Raw genomic sequence first — 15,639 nt, 5'->3', positions numbered from 1 at the left:
ACTGGGCGCTCTGTTTTTACGTCACTTCCGGGGCACCCCCCTCCACCGACGCCTGCTTTAGGGGACTTCGCTTACTTCGCGCGGCCAGAGAGCTCTGCGTTTCAACTGTTGGGTTCTGCCACCCTTCTGGTCCGACATTATGGGAGTGACTTGGTAGGAATGCCAGGGATTTTATGAGGCAGGACTTGGGGTCGTGAAGGACTCTCGGAACCGGGAGTGTGTATCGGGAGAAGGATCGGGACCTAGGTCTGCCGTCACCCCTGGGTGGGGTGGGGGGGCACCGTGAGAGTTTTGGAGTCTCCGGGCCTGGTTCCTCGGAAATGCGACCCCTTCCTCCTGAGTTTAATCTCAGGAACCTACCAACGTTTGGGTACCTAATTCCCATTTTCTTGATACATCTTCCTGCCTGTGAGGCCCATGGTGGAACTATTTAGGGTCGGAAATAGGACATGCGGACTAACCCATCAGCAGGCAGGGGTGGAAGGGTCTGGACATAGGCAAGGAGCAGACAGTCTCTTTTTTTAGGTTTTCGCTTGCCCCTCCCTACAGCCACTAAATGTAGATAGGCCAGCCTGTGTCTTGTTTTAGTTTGGCCATTTTAAAATCTTGGGTCGGGAGGCGGGTTGGGGGGAAGCTATGGGAAATCAGGAGATTTAGGACCTGTTTTCTACATGATTCGTCTGTGGTTTCTGTGGACTTTTCAAACCTAATATAAGTCAGGGTGGCAGGGAAAGGTGTTGGTCTAATGCCTTTGGAGGCATTAGTTCCAAAAATGCTAGATTTCAGAGCTTTTTTTTTTTTTTAAGACTTTATTGATTTGAGAGAGAGAGAGAGAAAGGCAGGGGAAGGAGCCTGTCGTTTTTTAATTTGACAGTCTAAGGGAAAAGAGGTCTTGTGGCACACTGGTTGAAAATCTCTGGGCTAGAGAGTTGGGAAAAACATGCTTACCCCAAATAGAGGCTTTCTCCTTGAAATAATTATAAAGGAAATCCTTACACATTATGTGATTCATTGTTATCAAATGCTCAGTCTGTGTGCCACCTAAAATCTTCTCTTGAATGTTGGCACACATGCCATGCTTGGGAAATTCTGGTGTGATAGGAAGTTCACTGCACTTTTATGAGAGTCCTAACATCTGTGTTCTAAGGACTGTGGGCCTCTATTTCCTCATCTTTAAAAAAATAAAGGGGTCATGGCCCTGGCCGGATAGCTCAGCTGGTTAGAGCATCCTCCTAAAGCACAGAAGCCCAGAGGTTGCCGGTTTGATCCCCAGTCAGGGCACATACAGGAACAGATCGATGTTCCTGTCTCTGTCTTTCTGTTTTTCTGTTTCTATCTGTGTCTCTCAAATCAATAAATTAAAATAAAAAAATAAGGGGGTCACAATAGGTGGTCTCTGTGATTCTGTGCGTGATCGAGTGGCTCAGCAGGTGCACGTGTCCTTGGATAATGATGATTTGGTTCTCTCCGTTCCAGCGTGTGCCAGATGCCTGTGGCTGAGGGCAAGAGTGTGCAGCAGACCGTGGAGCTCCTCACCCGGAAACTGGAGGTGCTCGGGGCAGAGAAGCAAGGAACGTTTTGTGTGGACTGTGAGACCTACCACACAGCTGCCTCGACCCTGGGCAGCCAAGGTTAGTGAGAGGGGTCTGTCGCGTGGCTGCAGCCTAGCTTGGAGTTAATAGACATTCATCTTCATTGCAATTCTTTTGCTCTTCTAAGGGTGATATTATTGAATACGTGGCAGATGTGTTTCTGAATTCATTAATTCTGTTTTTTAAATTCATTAATTCTTGGTCCTTTGTCTCTTAGACTGGGCCTATGTTTTAGTCTTTTTGCGCTTTGCACTTTTAAAATTATATTTAAATTTTTTTCCCCACTATTTGAGAGAGAAAAAGAGGGAAGCATCAACTCATTGTTTCACTTAGTTTTTCCATTTAGTTTTGCACTCGTTGATTGCTTCTTGTACGTGCCCTGACCAGGGCAGGGCTGAGGGGTGTCAAACCCACGACCTCTGGTGTACTGGATTGACACTTTATTCACTGAGCCACCTGGGCAGGGTGTACACTTTGCACTTTTAAAGTAGTATTTCTTTCCTGACCTGTGGTGGCACAATGGATAAAGCATCGACCTGGAAGGCAGAGGTTGCTGGTTCGAAATGCCGGGCTTTCCTGGTCAAGGCACATATGGGAGTTGATGCTTCCTGCTCTTCCCCTACCCCCTTCTCTCTCTCTCGCTCTCTTCTCTCTAAAATGAATTTTTTAAAAATTTATTTATTTATTTATTTATTTTGTATTTCTCTGAAGCTGGAAACGGGGAGAGACAGTCAGACAGACTCCCGCATGCGCCTGACCGGGATCCACCCGGCATGCCCACCAGGGGCGACGCTCTGCCCACCAGGGGGCGATGCTCTGCCCCTCCGGGGCGTCGCTCTGCCGAGACCAGAGCCACTGTAGCGCCTGGGGCAGAGGCCAAGGAGCCATCCCCAGCGCCTGGGCCATCTTTGCTCCAATGGAGCCTTGGCTGCGGGAGGGGAAGAGAGAGACAGAGAGGAAGGAGGGGTTGGGGGCGGAGAAGCAAATTGGTGCCTCTCCTATGTGCCCTGGCCAGGAATCGAACCTGGGTCCCCCGCACTCCAGGCCGACGCTCTACCGCTGAGCCAACCGGCCAGGGCCTAAAAATTTATTTTAAGTAAAAAAAAAAACAGTAGTATTTCTCAGAGGGTCATTTACTAACTGTATCAAACTTTTTTTCTTTTAGAGAGAAAGGGAGGTAGAGAGGGAGAGGGAGAAAGATAAGCATCAACTCGTAGTTGTGGCACTTTAGTTGCTCATTGATTGCTTCTCATATGTGTCTTGACCGGGGGGGGGGGGGGGGGGCCTCCAGCTAAGCCAGTAGGGTTGTTTGAAAGCCAGCAACCTTGGGCTCAAGCCAGTGACCCCACACTCAAAATGGATGAGCACACACTCAAGCTAGGGACCTCAGGGTTTCAAACCTGGGACCTTAGCATCCCAGGTCGATGCTCTATGCACTGTGCCACCACCTGGTCAGTCTGGGTTACTTCTTAAAGCTGCAGTTCCCTGGCTCTGCTTACCAGTGTGGGTGCAGGCCTCATATTCCATATCCAGATGTTCTTTTTGCGCTCTAAAGTTTGAGAAAGACTCCTTTAACCTTAGAAGTCTTTGTATGAGATTCTAATAGAGCTTAACAGTTTTTAGAACTTTTTCAGAGAGGCTTCCTACTTCTCACACCTAGACAGTGGCCTTGGCTACCTTGTTAGCATAACCTTGACCAATAAATCAACTTTTGATTCAGGTGTATTAAGAGGTGAGAGGACTGTGGATGGTGGTGGTGGTGGTGGTGGTGATGATAAGGAGGCGAAGGGGATCTTTGAATATGAGTTAGCGAACCTGGGTTCTGCAGTAACTTTCCCTTGGACAGGTCCATAGCACAGTGATTAAGAATCTAGATATGAAACCAGATAACTGGGTCCTGGCTCTGCCACATTAGGTAAGTCCCAACACCGGCAGCGTTTTCTATGCTGGACATTGTCCTGTTTCCCCATAGATCCATTCCCTGAACTTCCCCTGCAAATGACATTTGCCAGGCCCCTTTTACTTACCTTTGGCCAGTGGGAGGCACTGCAGGTTAAAGGACAGGAGAGAGTGAGACCACAGCTTCTCTCCCTCAGCTTTGTCTCCTGGGTTCTGGCTCCTGCTGGGCAGCTTCGCTCCAGGCTCTAACAACAGTGCCTCCTTTCTGTTCCTTCAGCCTTAGGGATGGTAGTGGCTCCAGTGTTGCTGATCTTTGGATGACCTAATCATTCCAGTTGGTTTTTTAGTTCTTCTACCCCATGTTTTGTTCCCTGTATTAAATACCTTCTAATGAAGCTCTCTGGTGAGGGTTCTGTTTTTGCTTCCTTCCCATTCAGTTCTCTCATCTGCAAGATGAAGATAATTGTAATACTTATCTCCTAGTGTTGTGTTAGTTGAATGAGTTAATACGTGCAAAGCACTAGAACTGAGGTTGTCACATAATAAACCTTTATTTAATAAATGGCACCTAGAGCTGTACTGAGTTTCATCATCTGTAAAATTACAGTACTAACCATTGTTTTCCCTTAGTAGTAAGGATGTAAGAATCAAAAGATATAACAGTTATGAAAGCATTTGGAAAACAAAACATTTGCATATAGATAATACTACTTCTATGAAATTACCTGGCATGGGCTCTGTTTTCCTCCTATAGACCTTTCATTCCCAAGGAGCTGCAGTCGGTGGGGAGACACCTTCCTGGCAGGAAGTGGGGTTGAATGGGAAGAGCAGTAAACCAGGTCCGAAGGCCTGGATTGGAGCCCTAGCTCTGCTGCTTGCTGGCTCTGTGCCTGTAGGCTCGCGGTTCTCACACTGATTAGTGTTAGCTTCATCTGCAGGGCTGTTCACTCAGGTCACTGGGCCCCTCTCCCAGACTTTCCCACTCAGTACGCCTGTGTTGGGGTGGATAATTTGCATTTATAACAAGCTCCTGCCTCATGCTGCTGCTGGTCTGGGACCCATACTCTTCATTTCCCCATCTGTAAAAGGGGGACAGGAAGGCTGGTTCTGCTGGCTTCACACATTTCTGCGGATAAGAAAGAACTTTGTTACGATTTTAGAAAAATAGTATCGTCTGTAAACAACTCAGAGTACCAACTTTATTTTAAAAATACTGCAGACTCATAGAGAATTAAGTATGTAATTTGAGTGAGTTCGCACAAGAACAGAATGAGAGATCAGCTTTGGATGTCATTTTGAGGACTGAAGGATTTGAAGTGGGTTTACCGGGGGTGAAGGTGTGAACGGGCAGCAGGCATCCAGGATGGCCCTGCAGGGAAGTCTGCAGAACCTGCTATGTTTAGGAAGCGGCAGCAGAGTGGAGGTGTGTATCGGGGCAGCGCCCCCTGCTCCCCCTGCCCCCTTCTCTTCTCCATTGCTACACTCTCGTTGCTGCTTAGAATGGCTTTTCCCCGTGCGGCTGAGTCTTACCCTCTCTTTGTATCCTAGTTCAGGTCTATTTTTTCCATGAGAGTTTCTCCTGCTGACTCTTGCTCACTTTGATCTCTTTCTACCTCCACACAGACTTCTGGTTTATCCCAGGTAAGCACTTTTGCTTATTGTTTTTTAAAAAGTTTTAAGCCCTGGCCGGTTGGCTCAGCGGTAGAGCGCCAGCCTGGCGTGCGGGGGACCCGGGTTCGATTCCCGGCCAGGGCACATAGGAGAAGCGCCCATTTGCTTCTCCACCCCCCCCCCTTCCTCTCTGTCTCTCTCTTCCCCTCTCGCAGCTGGGGCTCCATTGGAGCAAAGATGGCCCGGGAGCTGGGGATGGCTCCTTGACCTCTGCCCCAGGCGCTAGAGTGGCTCTGGTCGCGGCAGAGCAACGCCCCGGAGGGGCAGAGCATCACCCCCTGGTGGGCAGAGCCTCGCCCCTGGTGGGCGTGCCGGGTGGATCCCGGTCGGGCGCATGTGGGAGTCTGTCTGACTGTCTCTCCCCGTTTCCAGCTTCAGAAAAATACAAAAAAAAAAAAAAAAGTTTTTCACCTATCTCTATTGAGATTGTCAGCTTCTTGAGGCCAGGGTCTAAGTCCTCCACTTGTATGCTTCTTGAACCCTAGTATAGTGTTGAGAATAGTTTAAGTAACTAATAAATATTTGAGATTGTGACAGTCTATCCATTAACACTTGTAGGAGAGAGGAATCTTGCTCTACATTTTTTGCCTTCTTCCGTTTTCCACTTAACCTGCATTCTTGCAGAAAATCGATAGTGATCAATGAGAAAACTCATTTCTTAGAGGCTGGAAGGGGTGAACTGGGCTTGAAACTAGGTCTTTTGATTCCCGATGCTGAGCTCTTTCTGCCGTAGTGCACTTTCTGGCTTCCCCAGTCAGCTGATGTCTTAAAATTGCCTGCAGCTTTACCGTTGCCTTAGAATCAAGTCCAGACTTCTTGAGGCATGGGAGACAAGATGTAGCACATCGTGGCTCTGACCTGCCTTCCCAGCCTCATGCTCAGATACTTTTCTCTGCTGCGTTTCTGGGGCCACTTCTTATATTTCAACGAGGGAGAGGCCAAGGGCGGTAGGAGTGGACCGAAGAGCGCGTCTGCTTCATTCGGTATACTGAATGAAGTACTGTTACTTTTTCTTCATTTTCCTTAGGGTGTGGTACATGATTTTATAAAAGACTAAAGTCTCTGAGTTACTAGTCATCATCATTAAACATCCATCTGTGAGCCTATCTTAAGAATTCAGCTGTTATTGCCTGACAGGCGGTGGCGTAGTGGATAGAGTGTCAGCCTGGGACACTGAGGGCCCAGGTGCAAAACCCCAAGGTTGCCCACTTGAGCGCAAGGTCACTAGCTTGAGCATGGGGTGGCCAGCTTGACTGTGGGGTTGCCGGCCTGAGCATGGGATCATAGACATGACTCCATGGTCACTGGCTTGAGCAAGGGGTCACTGGCTCTGCTGTAGCCCCCCTCCCCAGTCAAGGCACATATGAGAAAGCAATCAATGAATAACAAAGGTGCTGCAATGAAGAATTGATGCTTCTCATCTCTCTCCCTTCCTGTCTGTCTCTCTCTTTCTCTCTCTCTCTCACTTAAAGAAAAAAAAAAAATTCAGCTGTTATCAGTACTAGCAAAGTTCCTGTGTGTTTCTTGCCTTTTTATGTAGAGTGAGTGGTTTCTTTAAAAAAGTTGTTTCTTTTATTTTTAAATTTTTATTTATTGATTGATTTTAGAGAGATGGGGTGGGGGAGGAGATAGAGATATCAATTTGTTGTTCCACCTATTTGAACATTCATTGCTTGATGCTTGTATGTGCCCTGACTGGGGATCGAACCTGCAACCTTGGCGTATTGATGACGCTCTAACCAACTGCCAGGGCAGTGAGAGGTTTTACCACAAGCTGCCTCACCTACTGTTCTCCAGAAAAGGCTGTCGGTAAGGGGGTGCCTCCTCCGCCGCCCCAGGACTGCTGAGGTCGTGCCAGATTGCCATCTGGCCTCGTTCCCTGCCTGTGCCTCTGTTCCGAGGTCTCGATGCTGAGCGGCACCTCTGTCCCTGCAGGTCAGACCGGCAAGCTGATGTACGTGATGCACAACTCCGAGTACCCTTTGAGCTGCTTCGCCCTCTTCGAGAGTGGCCCTTGCCTTATAGCTGACACCAACTTTGACGTGCTCATGGTGAAGCTTAAGGGCTTCTTCCAGAGTGCCAAGGCCAGCAAGATCGAGACCCGCGGCACCCGTTACCAGTACTGTGACTTCCTAGTGAAGGTGGGCACGGTCACGATGGGGCCCAGCGCCCGAGGCATCTCCGTGGAGGTGAGGGCTTGGTGGGATAACAGGGTGTGCTGAAGGGGCCACACAGCAGAGGGCTCTGCAGACGTCCTGGTCCTCTGAACGTGGACAGATGTTTATGCGTACCTGTCCCCTGTCCCGGGGCATCTGTGCCCCTCTCCCTGCACTGTTATCCTTTCTTTAGTCATGTGGGGCTCTAGCCCAGGGTGGGAATTGGAAGCTGGGTTCACAGCGGTAGAAAGTTAGAAAGGTTGCTTTGCTGGAGAAGGGAAAGGGTAGTCAAGGCAGGCAGGTGAGTTAGGGTCTGGAGGGATTGGTCGCCCTCCACAGGAAGGATCGGAGCAGACCAGGACAACCTCCGGTGCAGTTAACTTTTGGGAGGTGGGTCCATACACCTTCACTTAGTATGCGGGTCTCAGAAGTTGTGGAGCAAAGATGTACCTCTCCTCTTGCCACAGTGTTCATTTTCTTCTGTGGTGGAAAGGGGCGCATGCGATGCCTTTATCTCTGGGGGGGTGTTAAGACTTCAGACTTTATCTTTGAGGCATATATCAGAAATGGCAAAGAGGAAGTGTGGCAGTAGCTGGCTTTGGGACCAGTGGGAGTCTGAAATCTACCATGTGCCCAGTGCTGTGTGAGAGAAAGAACAAGCCATGAGGCCTGCCTCCTGCCAATTTCTGACTTAGTGAAAGAGCAGGGTTGAGACACAGGCTGTTTTTTTAAGGTAGTCTGTAAGAAATGCCAAGAAAGAGGCACAGGTCGCTCTGGGACCTCAGGCCAGGGAGAGCTGCTGATCTGGGGGACTGGGATACCTCCTGAAGGACAGCATTTAAGGAGGGCAGACACAGTGACAGCTAAGTCCTTAACGGCTCCCGGTGGAAAAGGGCATTGATGGTGATTACTGCTCTGAAATTCAGGGTCCTTCAGGGCCAAGATTTCCCTTTTCAGCGTGTGACACCTGGAATTCGCTGAGACCCAGCAGGAACCCACTGTTTTTCCTGCAGGCTTCCAGCTTTGTAATGCAGACACATCCCAGCTATCCTTTCACTCCTCCTCCTGCTCACCAGCGATTCCCCTGCTGTCTCTTCAGCCACAAATTAAGAGAGAAGAACGAGGAAGCTGAATTGTGTATCCTCTGGCCCCTGCTACGTTGATCAGGAAGTTATTCTTAGGGTTGGAGCTGAGGCTCTGTCTACCCTGGAAGTATTGTTTGTCTTGAAGAGGCTTTTGATCGTATGTGTCTGCTTTGCCTAGACTGATCCCCCAACATACACACTTTCTCTCTTCATTGTCTCATAATTTTCCCGAGCTCTCCTTGAATCTTCCCAGCATAAGAGGGATTATAGAGTTCTGAGAAAATCCAAAGGGGCTCAGATCTGCCTTTGGGTCTTGTGGGTAGGGCTGCAGGTTGATAACTCCAAGGTGAGAATGTCAGCTGCCTAAAGGGAACGGTGGGGGGGTTGTTTCCTGGGCAGTGACACTGTGCTAGAAGGTGTGTGTCTTTAGCTTGGTGTTGGAACATGGGAGCAGGGGTAAGAGGTGCAGGGCAGCGAAGCCCTCACCCTTGCCTACACTCACCGCCTTCTCTGTTCCTTTGGTCTCCAGGTGGAGTATGGCCCTTGTGTGGTAGCTAGTGACTGCTGGAGCCTGCTGCTCGAGTTCCTGCAGAGTTTTCTGGGCAGCCACACACCAGCGGCTCCCGCAGTGTTTGGCAACAGACACGACACGGTCTACGGCCCAGCAGATACCATGGTCCAGTACATGGAGCTCTTCAACAAGATCCGCAAGCAGCAGCAGGTGCCAGTGGCTGGGATCCGTTAGGGACTGGCAGCTGTCTGGCTGAGCTCTGTCACCAGGGGACTCCACAGGAGGAGCAGGTGCTGCACCCTCAGCCCCCTGCGCCCCTAAACCCAGGGCAGATGTGAAGGCTTCTCTCTGTCTTCAGTTCCCAGCTGTGGCTTTTGCTCTGGGGCTCTGGACTCCCCTCCCCTGACCCTCACACACAGTCCTCTGACAGCTGGTTTACCCCATGCCTTTCTGGATTTGGCGGAGAAGTTCGGAGCTTTTCCTGCTGTGGGGGAACAGGTAGGACAGGTGTGTCCCTGCCAAGGGTTGCTGGGGAAAGAGGGCTGTGTCTCCAACTATTGCCGATTGGCTTGGACCACAGCAGACAGGCTGCATTTTGTGTTTAGGCAATGCCATTATAAAGACCTCTTCTCCACTCCGTAGACACGGCTACACGTCTCCTGGGCAAGGAGTAGGAGGCTGGCTTTTTTATGGATGTCATTTTCTGACCTGTTTGCTGGAGTGAATAGTGTTTCTGAGCTGACTTTTCCAGGGGGTTGCCTGAGTCCCTGGAAGTCTGTCTCCCTCAACTACTTTCCATTCTGTTGTGAATTATGTTCAGACGCAGGCTAAGCCACTGTAACAAAGAGGAACTAGCAGAAGTTAAGTTTTCTCTCTTCTAGTAGTACGGAGATAGCCAGACGGTCCAGAGCAGATTTCGTTCTGCAAGGTCCCAGGGACTCGGTTTCTTTGTATCTTGTTGTTCAGCCACCCTTCGGTGGTTGTCCCTCCTGCAAGGTCGAAGCAGACTCATCAGCTCTGTGTCCACTCCGCTGGGGAAAGAGAGAACAACGCAGTTTCTTTTTAAAAGGATTTTTTTTTTTTGTATTTTTCTGAAGCTGGAAATGGGGAGAGACAGTCAGACAGACTCCCGCATGCGCCCGACCGGGATCCACCCGGCACGCCCACCATGGGGCGACGCTCTGCCCACCAGGGGGCGATGCTCTGCCCCTCCGGGGCGTTGCTCTGCCACGACCAGAGCCACTCTAGCGCCTGGGGCAGAGGCCAAGGAGCCATCCCCAGCACCCGGGCCATCCCTGCTCCAATGGAGCCCCGGCTGCGGGAGGGGAAGAGAGAGACAGAGAGGAAGGAGGGGAGGAGGTGGAGAAGCAAATGGGCGCTTCTCCTATGTGCCCTGGCCGGGAATCGAACCTGGGTCCCCCGCACGCCAGGCCGACGCTCTACTGCTGAGCCAACCGGCCAGGGCAAAAGGATTTGACCTGGAGTTGCTCAAACCACTATGGCCACTCTGTTGAAAGGGACACTGGGACATAGAGCCTCGTGTCTGGGTAGTCGTGTGCCCAGTCAAAACTCAGGGGGTTCTGTGACTAAAACCTGAAGGAGAAAAGGGATGCGGGGATCCTGTTAGTGGCCTTGCTGCACGGAGCTCAATGGATGTGCCCAGGGATGCGCTTGGCGGTATTTTGCAGTTTGTACGACCTGTAACTAAGCCACTGCGTGTGGACTGGATTGGGATAGGGCTGAGGCCAGAGCCTCTTTTGCCCTAGCCGGACTAGTCACACAGGGAGTGCAGTCAGTTCCTAACCACGTGTCTGAGTCTCAGCATGTAGCCCCCCCCTCAGTTGTCTTGTACCCAGAGCTTAGTGTTGGAACAGGGGACCCGATACTTGGACTGTGCTTCATGGTTTCCTGAGCTCTTTCTCCTCATCCCATTTGAGCTTCCCAGGCGCTCGTTGACCGGCATTGCCTGCCCACCCTGCTCCCGCTGCAGACATGTTCAGCCAGACTAACACCGGGACACACAGTTGGGGATGGTGTCAGGAGCCAGGTTAATACACGTACTGCCGTGCTGTCCTCAAGGATGCTGTCCCTCACTGAAGGCACCTAAAGAGAGATTGTTTTCAGATATAAGGGCTCTGCAACAAGGATTAGCTAGTCGTCCTGTTTCTCTTTTAGCTTTGGCTGGCAGGAGGCTCAGTTCAACTTTAACTGCAGGGCCTATCATCTCCATTTTTTGTTCTCACTTCCCCTCTGGATTTCTTGTTTGTTTTATTTTTGCTATGTTGAAATTGAGGTGTGGTTTAGATAACATTTATACACAATAAAGTGCAGAGACCTTATGTTTTTGGCTACCAGCCATGTGTCAAAGTGTGGCCTCTGGACCCCTGTGTGGTGCCAGGTGATTTCCAAAGAATGTGGAAACATTGTTATATTAGCACTTGTGTCTTATTCAAGTGTATATTAGAGAAAACTATCACTAGCTCTTTATTCTTTAGGATGAGGGTGTTTTTGAAAGAGTCCATTTAAAGAGAACTGTTAAGTTGTAGTACAGATGATGCCTGCAAATGGCAAAATCTGTGGAAGCAGGAGGCGCATGCTGGGATTTGGGGTCACTGGATTCTACTTTGTGTCTAGTCCATGTCTTGTGTCCACTGGTGGGTCCTTCTCTGTGTCTGTGCTGCCTCCTGCTTGCTTTCCTCAGCTCTTGAGTACCAAGTAGTCATATTTCCCTGACGATCTGTTGGTGTCGCTGCTCCACTGAAGGAAGTACCTAAAACTGCCTGACGACTCCTCCAGTCGGTGGTCTTCCCCAACCCAGTGTGTCCAGTGTTCACTCCAGGCTTCAGGATGAGGCAGGGGAATTTTTATCTCCAAGTCCTGGCAGGTAAGAGGAGCGGTTAGAAATTCCCACTTAAGCATGTCTTTCAGGTTTCGAGAGTTGAGGCTCTTAAAGTACAATATAGGAAGCACCTTGGCTGAACATTTTGAAGACTTCCACTGTAGAACTGAAGATCTAGAGTTACATGGGACTGTGTGTGTGTGTGTGTGTGTGTATATATATATTATACACACACACACACACACGGCCTGTCTGTCTCCAGGCCCATACGTGTAACTCCCACTACGGCCTTTCCCTCGCCAAAGCCTCCCTGTCCATGTCTGTGCTGCAGGCCCAGTTACAACTGCCGTATGGAATGGCTGAAATCAATTGTATTACAAGTTGGATCATCTAGGGGTTGGTGCATTGGCTTTGAGCTGTCATTTCTTGCGGGTGGATTTCCCCCACAGTGAGTTTCTATCATTGTGTAGAACGTTGCAAATTTAGCCTCTTAGGTTAGAAGGGACCCTCTAGGCCAGCCAGTTTGACCATCAGTACTCATGTCTTTACACCGTCCCTCCCGGAAGTCATGCAGCCTTGACTTGGCCTCGTCTAGGGAAGTCCCTTATCTCTCTGTTTCATCCCTTTTCTCATTAACTTTTGAGACAAAAATCAAAACAAAACATACCTGCCCTTTCCCTCCCAGACTGTGGAGACTGTATGGTTCTTAATGAGGGAGTTTGTTGTTAATTGGTGCTGGACTTTGCATGAACTATGACTCTGACGCAGGGGTTCTAACATTACCACGGGTTATCAACCCCCAAGGCAAGCTACAAGAGCCCTGAAACTGGACACAGGTTGGTCTCTATGTGCAGTTTTGGGGAATAGGATTTATAGGGTTCATCAGATTAAAAAATGAGTCTCTGGCCCTGGCCGGTTGGCTCAGCGGTAGAACGTCGGCCTAGCGTGCAGAGGACCCGGGTTCGATTCCCAGCCAGGGCACACAGGAGAAGCGCACATTTGCTTCTCCACCCCTCCGCCGCTCTCTGTCTCTCTTCCCCTCCTGCAGCCAAGGCTCCATTGGAGCAGAGATGGCCCGAGCGCTGGGGATGGCTCTGTGGCCTCTGCCTCAGGCGCTAGAGTGGCTCTGGTCGCAACATGGCGACGCCCAGGATGGGCAGAGCATCGCCCCCTGGTGGGCAGAGCGTCGCCCCATGGTGGGCGTGCCGGTGGATCCCGGTCGGGCGCATGCGGGAGTCTGTCTGACTGTCTCTCCCTGTTTCCAGCTTCAGAAAAATGAAAAAAAAAAATGAGTCTCTGAAGGGGAAACAGCAGGAAGACAGAAAGCAGGTGAAGCTATGTCCATTCGGCTTATCTGGAGCAAGACCTATCCCTGACTCGTGGATGCCACATCTGCGGTCCTCTCCAGGAACTTCCTCCCTCGTTTTCTATTCCTCAGGCCCTTCCTTCAGTTTCTGGGAAGCTGGACTTCTTTCCTGCTCTTATCTTTCCAGTAGGTAGCCCCTTCTCTTGTCTCTTCATACACATACAGAACCTTAAGATTGAGTGGGAGGAGGTATGTATGAAGCAATCTTTACAGCTTTCTTGGTGGCCCCAGGAGTTTCTCTTTCATCATGAGACATTCTATGAGATCTGAAAATTATTCTGTTTTGATGGAATTTGGCATAATGAGTAGGTTTACATAAGGAGGTGATGGATGAGGCAGAGAAATAGTTCCTAGTCTCTGTGATGAAATTATTAAGTTAAAAAAAGTCGTGGGACTGTTAGAGCAAAGAATCCTAATTCCCTTTTATTCTGTTTTATTTCCCCACATATTCATGCCCCATCAGATGGCATAGATCTGTTTTTAAAGTTAGAAATCTTATAGGAAAGGCAGGGGTAGGGACTGCAGGTGAGTTGTTCTGAGGCAGCCTGTTAACAGGGAGAGAACATGTATTAGGAGACCGAGGACCAGGTCCTAGCCCAAGTTCTGTCTCTTAACTTGCCCCAGAGCTTTACTCAAGTTGGCCTTTCTGGGTCTCATCTGTAAAGTGGGAATAATGATGTTGACTTTCCATATTCAATTGACTCCTTGAGAAGCTCAAGGGAGAATAGATTGAAGAGTGCTTTGTAGGTAAGGAGATGTTTTCTCTATTCCGTTCTTGCATCTTTTTTTTTTTTTTTTTTGTATTTTTCTGAAATTGGAAATGGGGAGGCAATCAGACAGACTCCCGCATGCGCCCGACTGGGATCCACCCGGCATGCCCACCAGGGGGCGATGCTCTGCCCATCTGGGGCATTGCTCTGTTGCAACCAGAGCCATCCCCAGCGCGCCCAGGCCAACTTTGCTCCCATGGAGCCTTGGCTGCTGGAGGGGAAGAGAGAGACAGAGAGGAAGGAGAGGGGAAGGGGTGGAGAAGCAGATGGGTGCTTCTCCTGTGTGCCCTGGCCGGGAATCGAACTCCGGACTCCTGCATGCCAGGCCGACGCTCTACCACTGAGCCAACCGGCCAGGGCCTCGTTCTTGCATCTTTTAAATGGTGCTGAAGAGATTGGTGTTTGGTTTGGATGTTTAAGATGGGAGGTGATGGGGTCATTACTGTTTAGTGGCAGGTTAAAATTGTCCAGGGCAAAAAGTGTTGTAATAGAGAACAAGCAGTGTAGAGAGGGGTCAGAGAATGTATTCTTCATATAATTTGTTTTAAGATTTATTGATTTTATAGAGGGGGGGAATGAAAAGCATCAACTCATATTTGCTTTACATGAGCTGTTCACCGTTACTTGTCATATATGCCTTGACCAGGCAAGCCCAGAGCCTTGATCTGATGACTTCAGCATTCTAGGTTGACGCTTGATCCACTGTGGCACCACAGGTCAGGCAGTTTTGTCTTTTTAATGCCATGTATATCATGATTGCGCTCGTAACCAGTTGTGTCTTTAAAGAAAGTTTAGTGTTCCTGATTCTATTTTCCATTCCTCATTGATGAACCATCTCACCTACACTCTTAGCTCTGAAGCTACAACAGATCCTTTAGTTAGTTATCGTGCGGAGTCGCTTCATATTTTAATTAGTGAAAATAGCCGTCTTACTCTATTTTCATTCATACGCTATTCTCAAATGGTTTGGTCTCAGGACTCCTTGGTGCTCTTAAAAATTACTGAGTACCCCAAAGAGTGTTTGTTTATGTGGGCTATATCTACTGGTATTTACCTTAATAAAAATGTATAGTGAAAAAAAGCAAAATATTTAATTCATTTAAAGGTAACAATAAACCTATCACATGTTAACATAAATAAAATAATGAAAAATAACTAAAAAAATTTAGCCTGACTAGGCAGTGGCGCAGTGGATAGAGCGTCGGACTGGGATGCGGAAGGACCCAGGTTCGAGACCCCGAGGTCGCCAGCTTGAGTGTGGGCTCATCTGGCTTGAGCAAAGCTCACCAACTTGAACCCAAGGTCGCTGGTTCGAGCAAGGGGTTATTTGGTCTGCTGAAGACCTGCGGTCAAGGCACATATGAGAAAGCAATCAATGAACAACTAAGGTGTCACAATGAAAAACTGATGATTGATGCTTCTCATCTCTCTCTGTTCCTGTCGGTCTATCCCTCTCTTTGGCTCTCTCTCTCTCTCTCTGTCCCTGTAAAAAGAAAAAAAAAAAAAAAAGAAAAAAAAATTTAGTGAGAAGATTGGCCTTTTTTTTTTTTTTTTTTTTTTTTTCTTTTTTCTGAAGCTGGAAACAGGGAGAGACAGTCAGACAGACTCCCGCATGCGCCCGACCGGGATCCACCCGGCACGCCCACCAGGGGCGATGCTCTGCCCCCCAGGGGGCGATGCTCTGCCCATCCTGGGCGTCGCCATATTGCGACCAGAGCCACTCTAGCGCCTGAGGCAGAGGCCACAGAGC

The 15,639-nt window shown here is 49.3% G+C and overlaps 1 protein-coding gene across 4 annotated transcripts; it reads left to right on the top strand.

The window, feature by feature from the left end:
- Window positions 1-9: 9 nt before the first annotated feature.
- On the top strand, window positions 10-15,391 carry MED20 (mediator complex subunit 20). 4 transcript variants are annotated; one of them, XR_010727475.1, is made up of 5 exons: window positions 11-153; window positions 1,477-1,631; window positions 7,098-7,303; window positions 8,933-12,651; window positions 13,047-15,391. XR_010727475.1 is itself a non-coding variant. In XM_066246862.1 (4 exons), exons 1-4 carry the CDS (start codon window positions 140-142, stop codon window positions 8,479-8,481), a joined length of 573 nt encoding a protein of 190 aa, XP_066102959.1. In that variant the 5' UTR covers window positions 10-139; the 3' UTR covers window positions 8,482-8,496. The 4 variants fall into 4 exon arrangements, 2 of the variants coding, with proteins under 2 accessions (XP_066102959.1, XP_066102837.1); XR_010727467.1 differs by having other exon boundaries at window positions 12-153; window positions 7,098-7,351; XM_066246862.1 differs by lacking the exons at window positions 8,933-12,651; window positions 13,047-15,391 and adding an exon at window positions 8,332-8,496 and having other exon boundaries at window positions 10-153; window positions 7,098-7,351.
- Window positions 15,392-15,639: the final 248 nt, after the last annotated feature.

This window comes from Saccopteryx bilineata, chromosome 1, assembly GCF_036850765.1.
Source record: "Saccopteryx bilineata isolate mSacBil1 chromosome 1, mSacBil1_pri_phased_curated, whole genome shotgun sequence".
Taxonomy (NCBI): domain Eukaryota; kingdom Metazoa; phylum Chordata; class Mammalia; order Chiroptera; family Emballonuridae; genus Saccopteryx; species Saccopteryx bilineata.
The sequence above is the reverse complement of the archived record's forward strand: the minus strand, read 5'-3'. Positions and strand labels throughout refer to the sequence as shown.